The 16783-nt window shown below is 43.0% G+C and overlaps 1 protein-coding gene across 1 annotated transcript in view; it reads right to left on the reverse strand.

Annotated features, from left to right (window-relative positions):
* The window catches only part of CHMP4B (charged multivesicular body protein 4B), a 53147-nt gene extending 38053 nt beyond the window's left edge, over positions 1–15094 (reverse strand). Inside the window, exon 1 of the mRNA XM_007073679.2 lies at positions 14512–15094. Coding sequence (XP_007073741.2) covers positions 14512–14701 — 190 coding nt within the window. The 5' untranslated portion in view covers positions 14702–15094. The remainder of the gene's footprint in view (positions 1–14511) is intronic.
* Between the last annotated feature and the right edge of the window lie 1689 nt (positions 15095–16783).

A 16783-nucleotide genomic window follows, 5' to 3' on the forward strand; every position in this document is an offset into this window, starting at 1 on the left:
TTAAAAGCACCACATATATTTCCATGTTCCTGGGTTTTCTTTCTCAGAAACTTTTTATATTAATTCAAAGTTTCAAGCACTTACACATTTTGAGTTCTTCCCTACTGTAATATTCTATTATTCTCCAAAAACTATTTGATAAAAATATAGATTCAATCAACACACACATACACACATACAGACTGTTTCAGTTACCTCCACTGCATATCTTGTACTCTGAATTCTGAATATGCTTCTAGAACAGATCACACTGTACCCTGATTATATCTGATTATTTGTCACTCTAGCTAGATTGTAAAGCATCACAGAGGCAATGACGTGCCTTCACTTGCATTTACCCAATAAACTAGGACAGTATCTGGCACACAGCTCAAGTTAATATATACTTAGCAAATGGGTTTGTGAATGAAGAAAAAGTTTCTAGCTACTCTTATTTTTTAAACTGAAGTATAACCATACAATATTAGTTTCACGTGTACAACATAGCGATTTAACATTTGTATCATTATGACTTTTACATGTATGGCAAACTGATCACCGTAATAAGCCTAGTTTCCATGTGTTGTAAGTTAAAACGGTATTACTGACTGTATTTCCTATGCTGTACATTATACCTCATGACTTATTTCATAACTAGAAATTTGTACCTCCTGATCCCCTAACCCATTTTACTGCCTGCCCAAACCCCATCCACTCCGGCAACCACCATTCTGTTCTCTGTATCTAGGAGTCTGGGTTTTTTGTAATCCACTTTTAAGTGAAATCATGTAGTATTTGTCTTTCTCAGACTTATTTCACTTAGCATTATACCCTCAAGGTCCATCCATATTGTTATAAAGATTTCATTCTTGGGGCACCTGGGTGGCTCAGTTGGTTGAGCGGCCAACTTCGGCTCGGGTCATGATCTCGCGGTCTGTGGGTTCGAGCCCCGCGTCGGGCTCTGTGCTGACAGCTCAGAGCCTGGAGCCTGTTTCAGATTCTGTGTCTCCCTCTCTCTGACCCTCCCCCGTTCATGCTCTGTCTCTCTCTGTCTCAAAAATAAATAAACGTTAAATAAAATAAAATAAAATAAAATAAAATAAAATAAAATAAAATAAATAAAGATTTCATTCTTTTGTATGGCTGGGCAGTACTCACAACTTCTTTAATCTATTCATCAATTGACAGATACCTGGGTTGTTTCCACATTTTGGCTATTGTAAATAATGCTGCAATAAACATTGGAAATGCATATATCTTTTCAAATTAGTGTTTTTGTTTTCAACAGATAGGTACCCAGAAGTGGAATTGCTAGATGTGGTAGTTCTATATTTAATTTTCTGACGAATTTCCATACTGTTTTCCATAGTGTTTGTACCAATTTACATTCCCACCAATAGTGTACAACAAGGTTCCCTTTTCTTCACATCCTTACCAACAAATGTTATATCTTGTCTTTTTTATAACAGGCATTATGACAGGTATGAGGTGATATATCATTATGGTTTTGATTTGCATTGCCCTGATGATGAGTGATGTTGAGCATCCTTTTAAGTGCCTATTGCTACCTATATATCTTCTTTGGAAAACATGTATATTCAGATACTCTGTCCCATTTTTTTAATCAGATTTTTTAAATTGTTATTGTGGTATGAGTTCTTTATATATTTTGAATATTAACCCCTTATCAGATACATGATTTGCAAATATCGTCTCCGATTCAGTAGGTTGCCTTTTCATTTTGTTAATGGCTTCCTTCACTGTACAGATGCGTTTTAGTTTGATGTAGTCTCATTTGTTTATTTTTGCTTTTGTTGTCCTTGCCTTTGGAGTCAGATCCAAAAAAAACATTGCTAAGACCAATGTCAAGGAGCTTACCACCTACATTTCCTTCTAGAAGTTTTACGGTTTATTTTTAAAATTTCTTCTTTACATTTATTTGTTTTTGAGAGACAGAGACACAGCACAAGTGGGGGAGGGGCAGAGAGAGAATGACTCACAGAAACTGAAGCAGGCTCCAGGCTCTGAGCTGTCAGCACAGAGCCTGACACAGGGCTCAAATTCACAAACCTTGAGATCATGACCTGAGCCGAAGTTGGATGCTTTACTGACTGGGCCATCCAGGCTCCCCTAGGAGTTTTATGGTTTCAAGTCTTACGTTCAAGTCTTTACCCCATTGAGTTAATTTTTGTATATGGCATAAACAGTGGTACAATTTCATTCTTTTGTTATGTAGCAGTCCAGTTTTCCCAAACCCATTTACTGAAGACACCATTCCTTCTTCCATTGTATACTCTTGCCTCCTTTGTCATAAATTAATTGACCATATATGTGTGGGTTTATTTCAGGACTCTTTATTTCCATTGACTTGTGTGTCTTTTAGGCCATACTACACTGTTTTCATCACTACAGCTTTGTAGTATAGTTTGAAATCAGGAAGTGTGATGCCTCTGGCTTTGTTCTTTCTCAAGACTGCTCTGGCTATTCAGGTCTTTTGTGGGTCCACATAAATTCTAGAATTATTTGTTCTAGTTCTGTGAAAAATGCCATTGCATTAAATATGTAGATTGCTTTGGGTAGTACAGACATTTACACAATATTAATTCTTCCAATCCACGAGCAGGAATATCTTCCTATTTATTTGTATCTTAATTTCTTTCATTAATTTCTTATAGTTTTCAGGTCTTTCACCTTCTTAGTTAAATTTATTCCTAAGTATTTTATTCTGGGTTTTTGGTTTGTTTGTTTTTTTTTGGCTCTTTTCAGTTTATTACACAAAGGACTTAAACTAGTCCAAGTTAAAAGCAGACCCCAAATCATCATCTTTACAAGAAGCTATAAGATTTTTAAACAATGTAACAAAGGACAGAAAGGAAATTCTACCCATTGCGAGGAAATCCCCACTTTAGCTTCAGTGAGCCAAAGGCACTTAAAACCCATGAACCTTCAGCTGGTTGTCCTTAGCCCGTCCAATCTCTAAGAGGGAGGAACTGGCATATATTCTTTTTTTAAATTTTTTTTTTAACGTTTATTTATTTGTGAGACAGAGAGAGACACAGCATGAACGGGGGAGGGGCAGAGAGAGAGGGAGACACAGAATCACAAGCAGGCTCCAGGCTCTGAGCCATCAGCCCAGAGCCCAACGCAGGGCTCGAACTCACGGACCGTGAGATCGTGACCTGAGCTGAAGTCGGACGCCTAACTGACTGAGCCACCCAGGCGCCCCTGGCATATATTCTTACACTGGTCACCCTGTAGCTAAATTACTTCTCCATATTCTGGATGCTCAATTAAAGTACTATGACAGGCAAATTTCTTCTTAAACACCTTCACTAGTTTTTGTTGTAATCATCAACAATGCTTTAGACAGTAGTAAAGGTCTTCCTGCCATTTCTTTGTTGAATTCTTATATATATAATCCTCAGTGCCAGCAGGAGGCAGATCATCACCCTTACTTGCATCAGCAAAGGGGTCAAAAGAGTGGAGGTTCTGGACAGTGGAAATAAATATGATTTCTTTTCTTTGGTGGAAAAGGCCTATAGGAGAAGGGGTGGGGAAAAGGTGGGGGGAGGTGATAGAGCATCGGGGAAGCAAGCGGGTTCAAGGGGGAGGCAGCTGAGTCCCTCCTGGCGGCTCAGTCACCAGGGCTATTTTATTCTTCTTGATGCAATTGTTAAGTGGGGCTGTTTTCTTGTTTTCTCTTTCTGATAGTTCCTTATTAGAGTATAGAAATACAACAGATTTTTGTATATTAATTTTGTACCCCACAACTGTATTTATTAGCTCTAAGAGTTTTTTGGTGGAATCTTTAAGGTTTTCTATATATAGTATCATGCCATCTGCAAATAGTGATAGTTTTCTTCTTCCTTTCCAATCTGGATGACTTCTAGCTACCTTCTTTTAAAAGGGACCATCTGAAATGAAATGCAAATGTTTACCTATAAAGCACTAAGACCAAAAAGATTTGGGATCTCAGCATCAAGGTCCCTAAACAGTACACAATATCCAAATCCACTTCAAAAGCCTTAGTTTCCTTTTCTCAAATATACTACTCTATACTCAACACAGCTAGATAAAAGGAGAGGTTCTTCTGCAACTTCCAGTCACAACTCTAGACCTGAGGTGGTGTCAAATACCAAACATGAGTGTCTACACCCAATCCCCACCCCAGTCGACCCCACCCCACTCCAACCTATAACTGCCTACTTGTTTAAGGACCAACACAAAAGATCACATTGTCATCTCAACCCTAAACTGGAGAACTGCTCCTTTCTTCAAATCTCTACCACATATGCCATTTAGGGTGCTCCTGTGGCTGGCCCTTACAGACACTACCGCACTTTAATTATTCCTGTCTACCAAGAGTATGGGCTTTCTGAGAGCAGGATCATTCGACAGGCCTCACACTTGATGAATTGGGTGAATGTCTGAACTTCTGCTTTGGGACTTGTAGAGCCTTCAGCTCTAAGCAAACTCAACTGCCCTGATTGTTCAATGAGAGAAAACTTTCCTCAGCAGATTGTGCCAAGTCCCAGGCCTAGCACCCCAAGCAACCTGGTGCTTGATTCACTATCACCCCAAATCCAGAAAAATATCATTTTATGGAATCAAACAGGGCAGGTTCATGATGGAATTCCCTGCACTGATCCTCTCCCACCATTTATATACTTCATTATCCCATATAACTCCTTTCCCCCTGGCTGAGAAGTTCTCTGAATCTTTTTTTACTTTATCCATAAGTTCCTGAAAGGTACGCTTAGGATGGCTGTAAGACTCCAGTGAAAAAACATATGGGTTATTTAGTTGTGGTAACTTTTTTTTCTCTGAAAGAGCCACAGATCTGTTTAACAGATCTGTAGGATCCATTGGGCCAAGCTGTGTCTTTTTCACTACCTGGAAATCCACACAGCATCTCAGAATGGCTCCTAACATAGAACTGACTCTCAGAGAACATCTGTCCCTCCTGATGCAGAAAACTGGTGGATCAGAACACTACCAATGCCATAGAAACAGAACAGGAAACAGCCACAAAGCCACTGAACCAAGAAATCACAACTCTCTGAAAAATCATTTCTGGTAGAAAAAAAAACTTAAAAAAAAATTCATTTCCTAGCCACCCCCCAACCCCCAAGTGGAATTAATTCCTCTTCACTTGGGGTTTTTATAGCACTCTATACAAGCCTCACTGGGTAAAAATTCTTTACCAACTGGTCCCCCCACTAGGCAGTAGTGCTTCCTAAGGATGGGAACTGCACCCAATTTGTCACCAGGGTTGCCAGTGCCTAACAATCAGTGGGTCCTCATGACTGACAGCTTGACTAAATACTTCTCAATTACCCAGATGACTGACTTCTTTCATGAAGAAGGCCATTACCCCATTAGCAGGATATGTGCTTCAAGTTTTTCAAAGGTAGGGGAGCCAGATTCTACTGAACCAGTCACATTCTGTGGCCTCACTGGGTTTGGAGGTAGCTGAAGGCATCTGGAAACTGATTGAGTTGGGTAAGAGTTCAATCTCTGAGCAGCAACAGAAGTGAGCAAACTGACCCAGAAGACAGCATCCCTGAGTATCCAGGAATGAATAGTGACATGGGCATATAAAAAATGCCCACTATTGTCATTTAATCCCCACAACAGAGAGGTGTCTCTCAAACTTTAATGTGCATACAAACCACCTGAGGATCTCATAAATACGCAGGTTCTGCTTCTGTAGGGCTGGCAGGGACTGAGAATCTGTATTTCTAACACATTCCCAAATACTCCCATGGACTACACTTTGAGTAGCAAAGTTGTAAAGGAGTTATTAAATACTGTTTTTGCAGCTGAAAAAGCTGATGCTCAGAGATACAAGGAAACTTGCTGCATATCACAAAACCAGCAAGTGGCAGAGGTGGAATATAAGTCAGGTCTTCTGATCCTAAGCCCATCACCTTTTCCACCGTACCATGCCATTAACCTTTTGACCTAAACAGCCACAACCACGGAGATGTATAGTTTTCCTGCATCCCTCAAATAAGCCCTCCAGCCAGTTTTGCCTTATATGGAAGAGGGAAGAGGTAGAACTACAAATATCAGCTATGGGAGAATCAAGACGGCTAGATGCTTTTGTCAAGAATTTCAATCATCCAGGGGCACTTGGGTGGCTCAGTCGGTTAAGTATCCTAAACATCTGACTTTGGCTCAGGTCATGATCTCATGGTTCGCGAGTTTGAGCCCCGTGTCAGGCTCTGTGCTGACAGCTCGGAGTTTGGAGCCTGCTTTGGACTTTGACTTTCTCTTTCTCTCAAATATAAAACATTAAAAAAAAAAAAAATTTAAATCATTCAACCCTTCAGTTAAGACTCCTTAAAGGCCAAACTTTAGTAGTTCCTAGATGTTCATTCTTTTTTTTTTTTAATTTTTTTTTTTTTAACGTTTATTTATTTTTGAGACAGAGAGAGACAGAGCATGAACGGGGCAGGGGCAGAGAGAGGGAGACACAGAATCTGAAATAGGCTCCAGGCTCTGAGCTGTCAGCACAGAGCCCGACGCAGGGCTCGAACTCACGGACCGCAAGATCATGACCTGAGCTGAAGTCGGCCGCTTAACCGACTGAGCCACCCAGGCGCCCCAAGATGTTCATTCTTTTATTAATGAAAGGTCACCAGAAACATAATTTGCTTAAAAACAAAAAACCAAAAACCTGTCTCAGTGATATGGAAATTATCAGGGCCATTTAGTACACAGAATCAAATTAATTCCTAGACAAATGGCTAGCCCTGCATGTTCTGGCCTACGCTGCTCAGACCTTGGCTGGAATATTCAGAAATCCAGCTCTGCTCACTCCACAATTTAAAGGAAACACCGATAAAGAGGAGCACATCCAGAGGAGGGTAACAGGGAAAGAACAGAAATACCTGGCAACAGCCAACGGAACAGAGATCTGTCCTAGAGAAGTGCAGGCTTGAAACATTAAGCACTATCTTCCCTGATTTATCTTACTGAAGGAGGATTAGACCTGTTCTCTTTGGCCCCAAGAGGCAGAATTAGCAATTAGCTTTCCCAAGGGAAGAAACGCTGTTCACAATCCTCTACTGTCAGAGCCAGGATTTGCCCCCAGGCCTTGTACCACATTCTTTTTACGAGCCCAAACTGCTTCCCTACAGAGCTACCTCCTCAACCTGTACTGCAAGTAGGCACTACAGGAAGAAAGATCTCAGTTCCAAAGAAAGGTGATTTTATAGTCAGAGCTATCCAAAGACAGACGATGCTGCAGTATGGGAGGATAGAGCACCTAATACAAATCCTGTCAGAATAGAGGTTCAATCGGAGGTTAATCGCTTGGCAGGAATACTGCAAAGGGAATTTGGGCACCGGATGGGTGGCTGGGTGAAATGAACCTGCCAACCCTCAGAGATGAATTAATCTATTCCTGCTGTATTGTCCTCTAATACTTCATTTGTACACTTACCATGCTTTGCCTTTTATCAGTTACTTGTACATGTATGTGTCTTCCTTACTGAAGTGTGAGCCCTTGTAGGGAGAAAGTAGTGTCTTATCCATCTTTATATCCTTTATTTTGCCCAAGACTATACATGGGAAACCAAGGACACATTGACATCTCTCCTATGTTCCAGGCACTCTGCTAGGCACTTTACATGTATCAACTTATTCCATATCCTCACAAGAATCCTAAGAAGTAAGTATTATTTTTCCCCTTTTTATAGATGGGGATATTGAAAACTCAGAGAGGATAAGTAACTGCCAAGGTACTGCTGGTGAGTGGTGAGACCAGCATTCAAACAGAGAAATCTTTTGCCTAAACCATCATGCTGCCTTCCTCCCGGAAGGAACTCTATAAGCATCTGCTGGTTTGAGTCAAACACCTTAAAAACAGGCTATATTATATCCAGATAGGTCTGTTCTTGTTTCCTGTTGCTAAGTTCAACTTTTCCTTCTAAATATAACCATCTATCCTCAAAATGACCATTCTAAAGTTGTATTGTTTGAAGATCCTCTCACTCTTTTAAAGACAATGGCACAGCATAAAAAATTCTGAGCAAGAGGCCCAAATTTTCATAAACTTTTCCCACCCAAAGGAATTCCTCAAGACTCCAAGAGCTTCCCTTCTCCCATTCAGCCCTGGCTCCACCTCAGGGCTCTGGACCACTGGAAACAAATCAAGTCCTGGCTTTCTGCCTCAGGGATATAGGGCTCCCATACATCTTCACAAGCTATTTTCCAAGATCTCACTCTCTGCACACAAACCCAACCATGGACAACACTAAATTTCCCTGAGCAAAATAGTCAAGCTCAAAGGTCCTCACATGTAGCTAAACTTCCAAACAAAATCTATCTTGAATTTCAAAGCACATTATAAACCTCCTGGCAGGCACTTAAAAATATTTAATCTCCCTGCCAAATGGGGCAAAAAAAGATTTTTGTCATTTGAATCAAAGGCACCAGCATGTTTGGACAGCCAACACATAAGGCCTCTCTGACACTCCATCTGTCTTAAGAAGTAAACCAAACCCAATCTGGCCAGCCATTTCTTCAAACAAGAAACTTAAGCGTCACCAAGGGAAATTCCCACTGCTCAGTTCCCTGGGTGAGTTTTGGATTTTCCATCCCAGGGCCTCCGGAAAAGGAGATCCTGCTGACACATGCACCAATAAGATGCTGTACTTTTCTACCTGATACCCTGAGTCTAGAGAACCAAAAGCCCACATTCACTATAAATGTAACTTATTAAGATGTCTTCCCACATGCTAACATTTTAAAGCAATTCTATTAAACATGAGAGAGTCACCCTGGCTCCAGCAATGAACAGGACTTAATGATGATGTATTTCCTGTGAGCACACAGCCTCTCTACATCCATCAGACATTTTCGACTAAACCTAAATTAACCTGTAAATGAATTGATTTGCATCCATAAATCCAATAGACATGTATTGGTGTAGGGTGTTTAAGGTACCCAGTCTCATACCCATTTCCTAATCTTATACAGCTCTTGTTAAACTAAAATATGATCCTTTCTACAAGTTGTTTTCATCTTTATTAAAACAGGACAAAAGGCAAATCTGAACCACCTAGGGTAGATACTTTATAACTCATTACAATGCCTTAAGAAGAAAAAAAAATCTTTGATATTTGATCATCTGTCTTAGTACCACTAAGTGGTACTGTCTTAGTACCACTAAGTGGTTCCTTTCCACAGTACCACTAACAGGGTACTGTGGAAAGGAACCAAAAAAAAAACACCTAAGTTTGAGTGATTTTTGTCAGTTCACCTAGACTGATTTCCATCCACTTCTCAGTTAAAGGACTTTTCCATTTTGACAATCAAACCAAAGAAATCTGAGCAGCAAGGGGCACCTGGGTGGCCCAGTCAGTTAAGCGGCCAGCTCTTGGTTTCAGCTCGGGGTCATGATCTCGCAGTTTGTGAGTTTGAGCCCTGTGTCGGGCTCCACACTGACAGTGTAGAGCCTACCTGGGATTCTCTCCCTCTCTCTGCTCCTCCCCTGCTCCCATACTATCTCTCTCTCTCAAAATAAATAAGTAAACTTGAAAGAAAGAAAGAAAGAAAGAAAGAAAGAAAGAAAGAAAGAAAGAAACCTGAGCAGCAAAACCTTTACCAGAAAAGTGTACTTTCATACCCACAACGTGTCACACTTTTTTATATACCATCTTAGCTCATCTTCACCAAAGGTTATGTGAGATGAATATTATTTCTACTTTATACAAAAGGAAAGGTGATGATACTTAAGTCCCTTGAATGGCAGGGACCATGTCTGGTTTCTCTATATTTCCAGCACTGAGCATGGGGCCTAGGACACAGTTTAAGAGCCTACCACATGCTTAAGAATGAATATGTGGGGTGCCTGGGTAGCTCAGTTGGTTGAGTGTCCAACTCTTGATTTCAGCTCAAGTCATGATCCCAGGGTCATGAGATTGAGTCCTGCATTGGGCTCTGAATCAAGTGTGGAACTGCTTAAGATTCTCTCTTTCCCTCTGTCTCCACCCCCCCATAAATTAAATAAAATAATTTAATATAAAAAGAATGAATACATGACTAAAGGAAAGGAAAAGAAATTTGGCAAAAATATGCAATCCAAATTTTGCTCCAGGCCCCTAACTAAAACTACTTCCTAGAACACATCTGTGCACTGCAAATAATCTACTTGAGCTTCAGAGATTTGTTTTATTTATTTTTAATTTTTAATTTTAATTTAATTTTATTTGAGAGAGGGGGTGGGGAGAGGGAAAGAGAGAAACCCAAGCACGTTCCACACCCAGCATGGAGTCCAATGCTGGGCTCGATCTCACAACCCTGAGATCACAACCTGAGCTGAAATCAAGAGTCAGACGTTTAACTGACTGAGCCACCCAGGCACCCCTTCAGAGATTTGTTTTAAAGGACAATTTATCATCTTTCCAATGTGTATGCCACAAGGACCTGGCCGGGCTGGGCAACAGGGCCGGGCGTGGTCCTATCTCACTTCTTTTCCCCCCACTCAGCACCACACCTTGCCCAGGTGGGTGTTTAATGAGCCGAGTGATGACAAAGGTAATGATGATGCCTTCAGCCATCATGGGAGTAAACAGAACACAAGATGCCCACAGCCACCAGAAGAACTGGTCTCTGAATCAAGTTACATCCTCTCTTGAGCCTCATTTTCTTCTCTGTACAATGGGAATAACAGAACATAGTCAACAGATGGTTTCCATTAATTTAATAGATACTTACTGAACATTAACCATATGTCAGACCCTATGCTAGGGGACACAGTGATGAACATAAGCATCCAACCTACCTCAAGGAGTTCATAATCTCACAATGGATGCTGTGAGACTCAGGAAAAAAGAAGTTTTACAAACTTCAAAGGACTACACAATTATGAAGTACTGCTCCTCCTCTGTGTTTCTCACCTTGATTAATGGCATCACCATCCACCCAGTTGTCCAAGCTGTAAACCTGGGAATCGTCCTCAACTCCTCCCTGCTTCATCCTGCCCCCAAGTCCCATAAGTCACCAAGCCTCTTTTGATTCTCCTTCAGAAAAGTCTGACATGCATTACTTCTCATCTAGTTTTCCACGCTTCTACTCTAGGCCCTTTGTTCCCACCTGAATAATTACAAGTCTCCTTATAATAATGATAATGGCAAGCATTTATTGATCACTTACCATATGGCAGGCATATGCTAAGAGCCTTGCACACATAACACAATTTAACCCAATAAGGTAGATATTAGTACTCCTATTCACAGAGGAGAAATCTAAGGTTCAGAGTAACCAGCCCAAGGCACCAGCTAGTAAATGATAAATCTACGGCTCAAATCATGTCTATGAGATTTTCTATCCTTATGTCTTAATGGATTCCTGCCTCCAGCCCCTTCCTGGTTGGTCTACACTCCTTACTTACTTATACGCTGCTGCTGGTATACTCTTTGGAAACCTAAGCTGATCTGTCTCTTCTGCATTAAGACAGCCAGTGGCTCCTCAGCATTTCCAGGTTGAGGTCTGAGGCTACAGACCAGTCTGCAGTTACTTATCTGCTGTCTCACCCCATATCACTCTCACTGCTCCCAAACTCCCTGCTGACCCATCTCACACTTCCCTCATCTCTGAAGCCCCCCTTGCCCTTTCCCTTCCAGACAGGAACCTCCTCCTATGCAGCCTCAGACCCATGTTCACACGTTTCAGCACCGACTGGTATGTTTCTCTCCCTTCTCTACCCCTTCCTCTCTTCCTCCTCCTACTCCTTTTCCTCCTCCACTGTCTCACTCTCTCTTTTACACACACACACACACACACACACACACACACACACACACAAACTACAACAAAAACACACCCACTACCAATCCTGAATTCCTGGAAGGCACGCACAGTGTATTTCCATCTGATTGTGCAGATCCCACCAGAGTAGCAAGCCAATTAAGTGACTAACTGGACGGTATGTGGTGGTGTTAATACCTCACAGCACTATCCCAATAGGCAGATAAGACCTTGATGCTAAAAGACCTCTGGTCTAAAAGACCAGAAGATGCTAAAAAAGAAGGGCAGCTTATAGTAGCTCCTGTCCTCTCAGCCAAACTCAAAGAGACAGACTGGGGGCACCTAGGTGGCTCAGTCAGTTAAGTGTCTGACTCTTGATTTTGGCTCAGGTCATGATCTCGAGGTTTGTGGGTTCAAGCCCCGCATCAGGCTCTGCACTGATCATAAGAAGCTTGCTTGGGATTCTCTCTCTCTCTCTCTCTCTCTCTGTCCCTCCCTTCCTCAAAATAAATAAACTTAAAAAAAAAAGAAAAGGAAGAAGACAGACTGTTTTCAGCAAAATTATTACAACGAACTGAGACTGGTCCTCCACAGTCTGCTGGTACCCTCTCTAACCCTCTTGAAAGAAAATTCAATCACCTCTAAAACTGCAAAAACTAAACTAGCTCCAGACCAAAAGACCTCAGAAGAATCTCCCTCTCAGATGGGAGATGAGGTAAAGTGATACCCTCTCCTCCACCACCCTGCAACAGGCAAAGCTTTCCAAAATGCAGACTGCTAAAAACACAGACTCTAATAAACAATAGAGGATCCTGACTGAGGGAGAGTCATCAGAGAAAAAAAGCTAGAGGCAGCAAAATCTAACCCCGTTCTCTATCTCCAGGGCTACCTACAGCTGGCATCCAGGCCACAAATGGACGACAGCAACTATCTCAGGCCTCCTTGCTCCCACTCTCACCCCTGACCTGTCTACTTTCCAAAGAGCAGCTAGATGGTGTTTTTAAAACTCTATCAATGCTAAGGACACACTCCTGGACAATACCCTGCAACATCTTGCCATCCACTTGAAATAAAATCCAAACTCTACCAGGAAGTCCAAGGTCCACTCAATCCCCATCTTCCTAGTTCATACCACTCTCCCCTTCAATTGCTACATTCCAGACCCAGAGGTCTTCTGTTTCTTAAAACAGGCCAACCTCCAGGCCTTTTCTTTTGCTGTTTTCCCTGAGTGGAAAGCTCCTCCTCTAGCTTTTTACAGAGCTGGTTTCTTAAGGCTCAGTTCAAACTTGACTTTTTAAAAGAGGTCTTCCCCTGGCATCTCTTTTCCCATTCCATTGCACCCTATCAGATCATCTTTTTTTTAAGCACCCACCACCACTAGACAATATTTTTTTCACTTATTTTCCTATTTCTGTCTTCTCATTAGGGTGGAAGCTGTGCTTTGTTCATCCTGTGAATATGCAGCAAAGAAAGCACTCAAAAAAATTTTTCCAGAGTATTTGTTGACTATCAGCAGAGAAGCACCCTCAGGATAAGCTATTCTGTTCTTCTGTTAGAACGAAGAAAACTACTATTTAGCCCCTACTATGTGCTGTAAAGTCACTGTAAAGAAATGATCTTCTTTCAGAGAGGTAAAGTAACTAGCTCAAGGTCACGCAGCTGGTAACTAGCAGACTTCTAAATTAAATACTTGTTTGTGCAGTTCCTCAATCCCTCTCACCTTTGCTTCCCTCTGGGGGCGGGAGGAGGCGTTGTCACCCTATAGTTCAATCTCATATTGCCATAACAACAAAATGATCAAATATCCCTAAACTGCTTTACAGTTACTAAAGCATTGTCACGTTCACCTTAAGAAGAATACAAAGCACTTGCCCAGAAAGCCATACAACAACAGAAGTATATTAAAAGCATGCCTCGAGTTCACTATCCCCACCCTGACCCCCAGTAGAGGGGACTGGGAAGGAGTCACCGCCAATGGAGGAATGGAGTCCCTATTTCTGGTTCAGAGGGATGGGGAAGGGATGGGGAAAGGATGGGGGAAGCCATGGGGAAGCCGTGAGTCACCCGTGAAGGCTTCTGCTGCTACCAGAAACTCTGATAAGCCCTGGCTATGAGACAGCAAGCAGTGAATCAGATCTGGAAGGCACTTGCTGATGGACGGGGAAAATGAGGCCTCAAGAAGGAAAGCAACTTACTCAAGTTCACTCAGCAAGTGAACAGAGACGGTACCAGGGGTCTCCGCTCTCCCACTCCCCTTTTCTTTCCATCAAGGAGGTCTCTCAAGGCGAATTGTGAGTGGGAAATGGGGGAAGGGCTGGGGCAGCTCCTAGACCCCCCACAGAGGGTCAGGAGAAGGCAGGGCGAGGACAAGGAAGGGCACATGAGTTAGGATGGGGGGCAGAAATGAGCCAATAAGGAAGAGACAGCAGTGTCTCGAAGGTGGGTGAGGGCAGGCCTGAGAGAGGAGGAAAAGGCGGAAGAGAACAGAATATAGGGCGGGCGGAGGGAAGTGCTGAGAAACCAGGATCCGAAGGGGCCTGGCGGGGTAGGGAGAGCCTGAGGGGAAAGGCAGGAATGAGAGTCTGATGGTGGAGGCGTCCAAGGCCCCAAGGGACACTCAAGGGAGCCAGAGGGGAGGGGTCCGGAAAGGCCCAGAAGGGAGTCTGACCGGGGAGAGTTCCAGGGTCCGGGCAGACCCCGGGGTGTGTCTGACGACGGTGGAGTCCGGGCCCGGAGAGCCTGAGAGAGTCCGAAGGGACTGGGCCGACTCACCGCGCTTGTTTTTGGTGCCGTGCTTCTTGGCGGCGGTCAGCTCCTGCTCGATCTTCGTCTCCAGGAATTCCTGCTTCTTACTTAGCATCTCCTCCGTGTCCCGTAGCCGCTGGATGGCATCCTGAGGGGTCGGGCCGCCCTTGCCGGCCTTACCCCCTCCGGCCCCGAACAGCTTGCCGAACACCGACATGGTTGCTGCTCGCCGCGCCGGCCTGCGCCGCCCGCTCCGGCTCGGCTCGGCTCGGCTCCAGCGCCCGCTCCTGGCCCCGCCGCTCCCTGCCGCCACAGGCCTCTCCGCCGCCTCCGCCCCGCAGTTGGGCTCGGCCGCGCCACCTCCCACAGGCCCCCACGCCCGGGGCCGGACAGCGTCAGAGCAATACGTCGCTGACTACAACTCCCGGAGGGCAACGCGCCGGCCGTGCCTCAAACCTAATGGAAGGAGGCGCACTGCATGCCGGGAGACTATAGTCTTCCGGCTTGAGGCGCTCCGCGGCGCGTCTTTTTGGTCCAGCTAGAGTCAAAGGGCGAGGTGGCATGCTGGGAAATGTAGTCTCCTTGGAGCCCGTTCTGTAGAGGTAGAAGGACTAGAAGAGAAATAATATTTTTCAAAACGTTAATTAGCATTATGTACATTCTGTGATCCAGGAATTGTGCAAAGTGCTTTACACACATTATCACATTTAATTCTCACAAGCTTAATGATAGATAATACTGTTCCTATTTTGTAGGTGAGTAACCAAGACTCAGAGAAACTGAGTGGCTGACTAGCTTAATTGACTAGTCCTGTCTTTGTATACTTTGTTCCCTCTACCTAGAATGCCTTTCTACTCTTTATTCGCCTAGCAGGTTCTTGGAAACCTAGTAGAAACTAACAGCCTTGGCACTGGAGTTAGACTGCAAAGGTTCAAAACGCACCTTGCAACTTAGGCAAGTTACTTCCCCTACTCTGTGTGCCATCCTGTCTGAAACTGTAAACTAGAAATGATAATAACAAGACCACCTCCAAGTTTATATGAGATAGGTAATGTAAAGTGTTTATTTAGCATGGCCTAGCTAGGTGCTCAAAAATTTATTCCTTATTCTTGGTCATCATTATACACACTAATAATTAAACCAGGAAGAGACCCAGAACTTTCAAAAGTAGTAGAAGTATTGAAGAGTTTTTTGTCCGTGCATTATACAGATCACTGTGGTTATGGGGCCACATTTCATTGTTTTCCCTTGTCCTTTGCTGTCAAGAATCACTTCTCCCTTGGGGCACCTGGGTGGCTCAGTCAGTTAAGTGTCCAACTCCGTTTTGGCTCAGGTCATGGTCTCCCAGTTTGTGAGCCCCATGTCGGGTTCTGTGCTGGCAACTAGGAGCCTGCTTGAGATTCTCTCTCTCCCTCTCTCTGACCCTCCCCTGCTCATGGTCTCTCTCTCTCTCTCTCTCTCTCTCTCTCTCTCTCCCTCAAAAAAAAAAAAAATCACTCTCCATCCATTAGCAGTGAGGCAGCATCTAGTAGCCAATACCTACCCTAAGCCAGCATTCTAATTTGCTTCTTCCAATCTTTTATTTGGAAGTCTTGTCACTTGTCACTTAGCCTTGTATGAAATCAAAGGGTAAACCAGTTCTGAGTGAGGGTCTGAAGTGCTCTCCAATAAAGAAAAACATAGCTTCTCAAAGTGCTTGTTTATCCCTTTCTGGATCTTCCAAATATGTGAAGTTGTTTTGAAGAGAGTTTCAAATAAATGAAAGTTTAAGTAAAATTGTCTCTATTATTTCACATACAAGTCTTGTCTCCTTCCCAGACTATGATCTACATGTAGATAAAAACCTACCTCACATTAAAAAGAAATTTTTTTTTAATACCTCAGATGTTGTTGTTCTTATTGTAATCAGCCACAGTCCCAGCCTACATACACAGGGAACCATTTCCAGAGGATGGGAAAGTTTATTTCACCCAACTTTCCAGGTTGGAAGGAATTTTTCAAATGTGAGAGACATGCCAGAACTGTCAAGAATCACAGCTGCATAAATTATGAAACATAAGTCACACTTGTGCTTGTTTTGTAATTGAGATATTGCAAGGTTTTATCAAAATACAAAAATATCAATAAGGAGGCTTCATTAGCGCCTCCTCGTGGCTACAGCAACCCCTCCATACTTAAGCAATTTATTTCCTCCCCTCTTATCTAAGTCATGCTGCAATCAGGCATACAGGTAGCAAAAGACTTGCTGGCTTTGAGCCATGACAATGAATATATGAGCAGGAGACACTATAGGCCTTAC

This window comes from Panthera tigris, chromosome A3 (assembly GCF_018350195.1).
Source record: "Panthera tigris isolate Pti1 chromosome A3, P.tigris_Pti1_mat1.1, whole genome shotgun sequence".
Taxonomy (NCBI): Eukaryota; Metazoa; Chordata; class Mammalia; order Carnivora; family Felidae; genus Panthera; species Panthera tigris.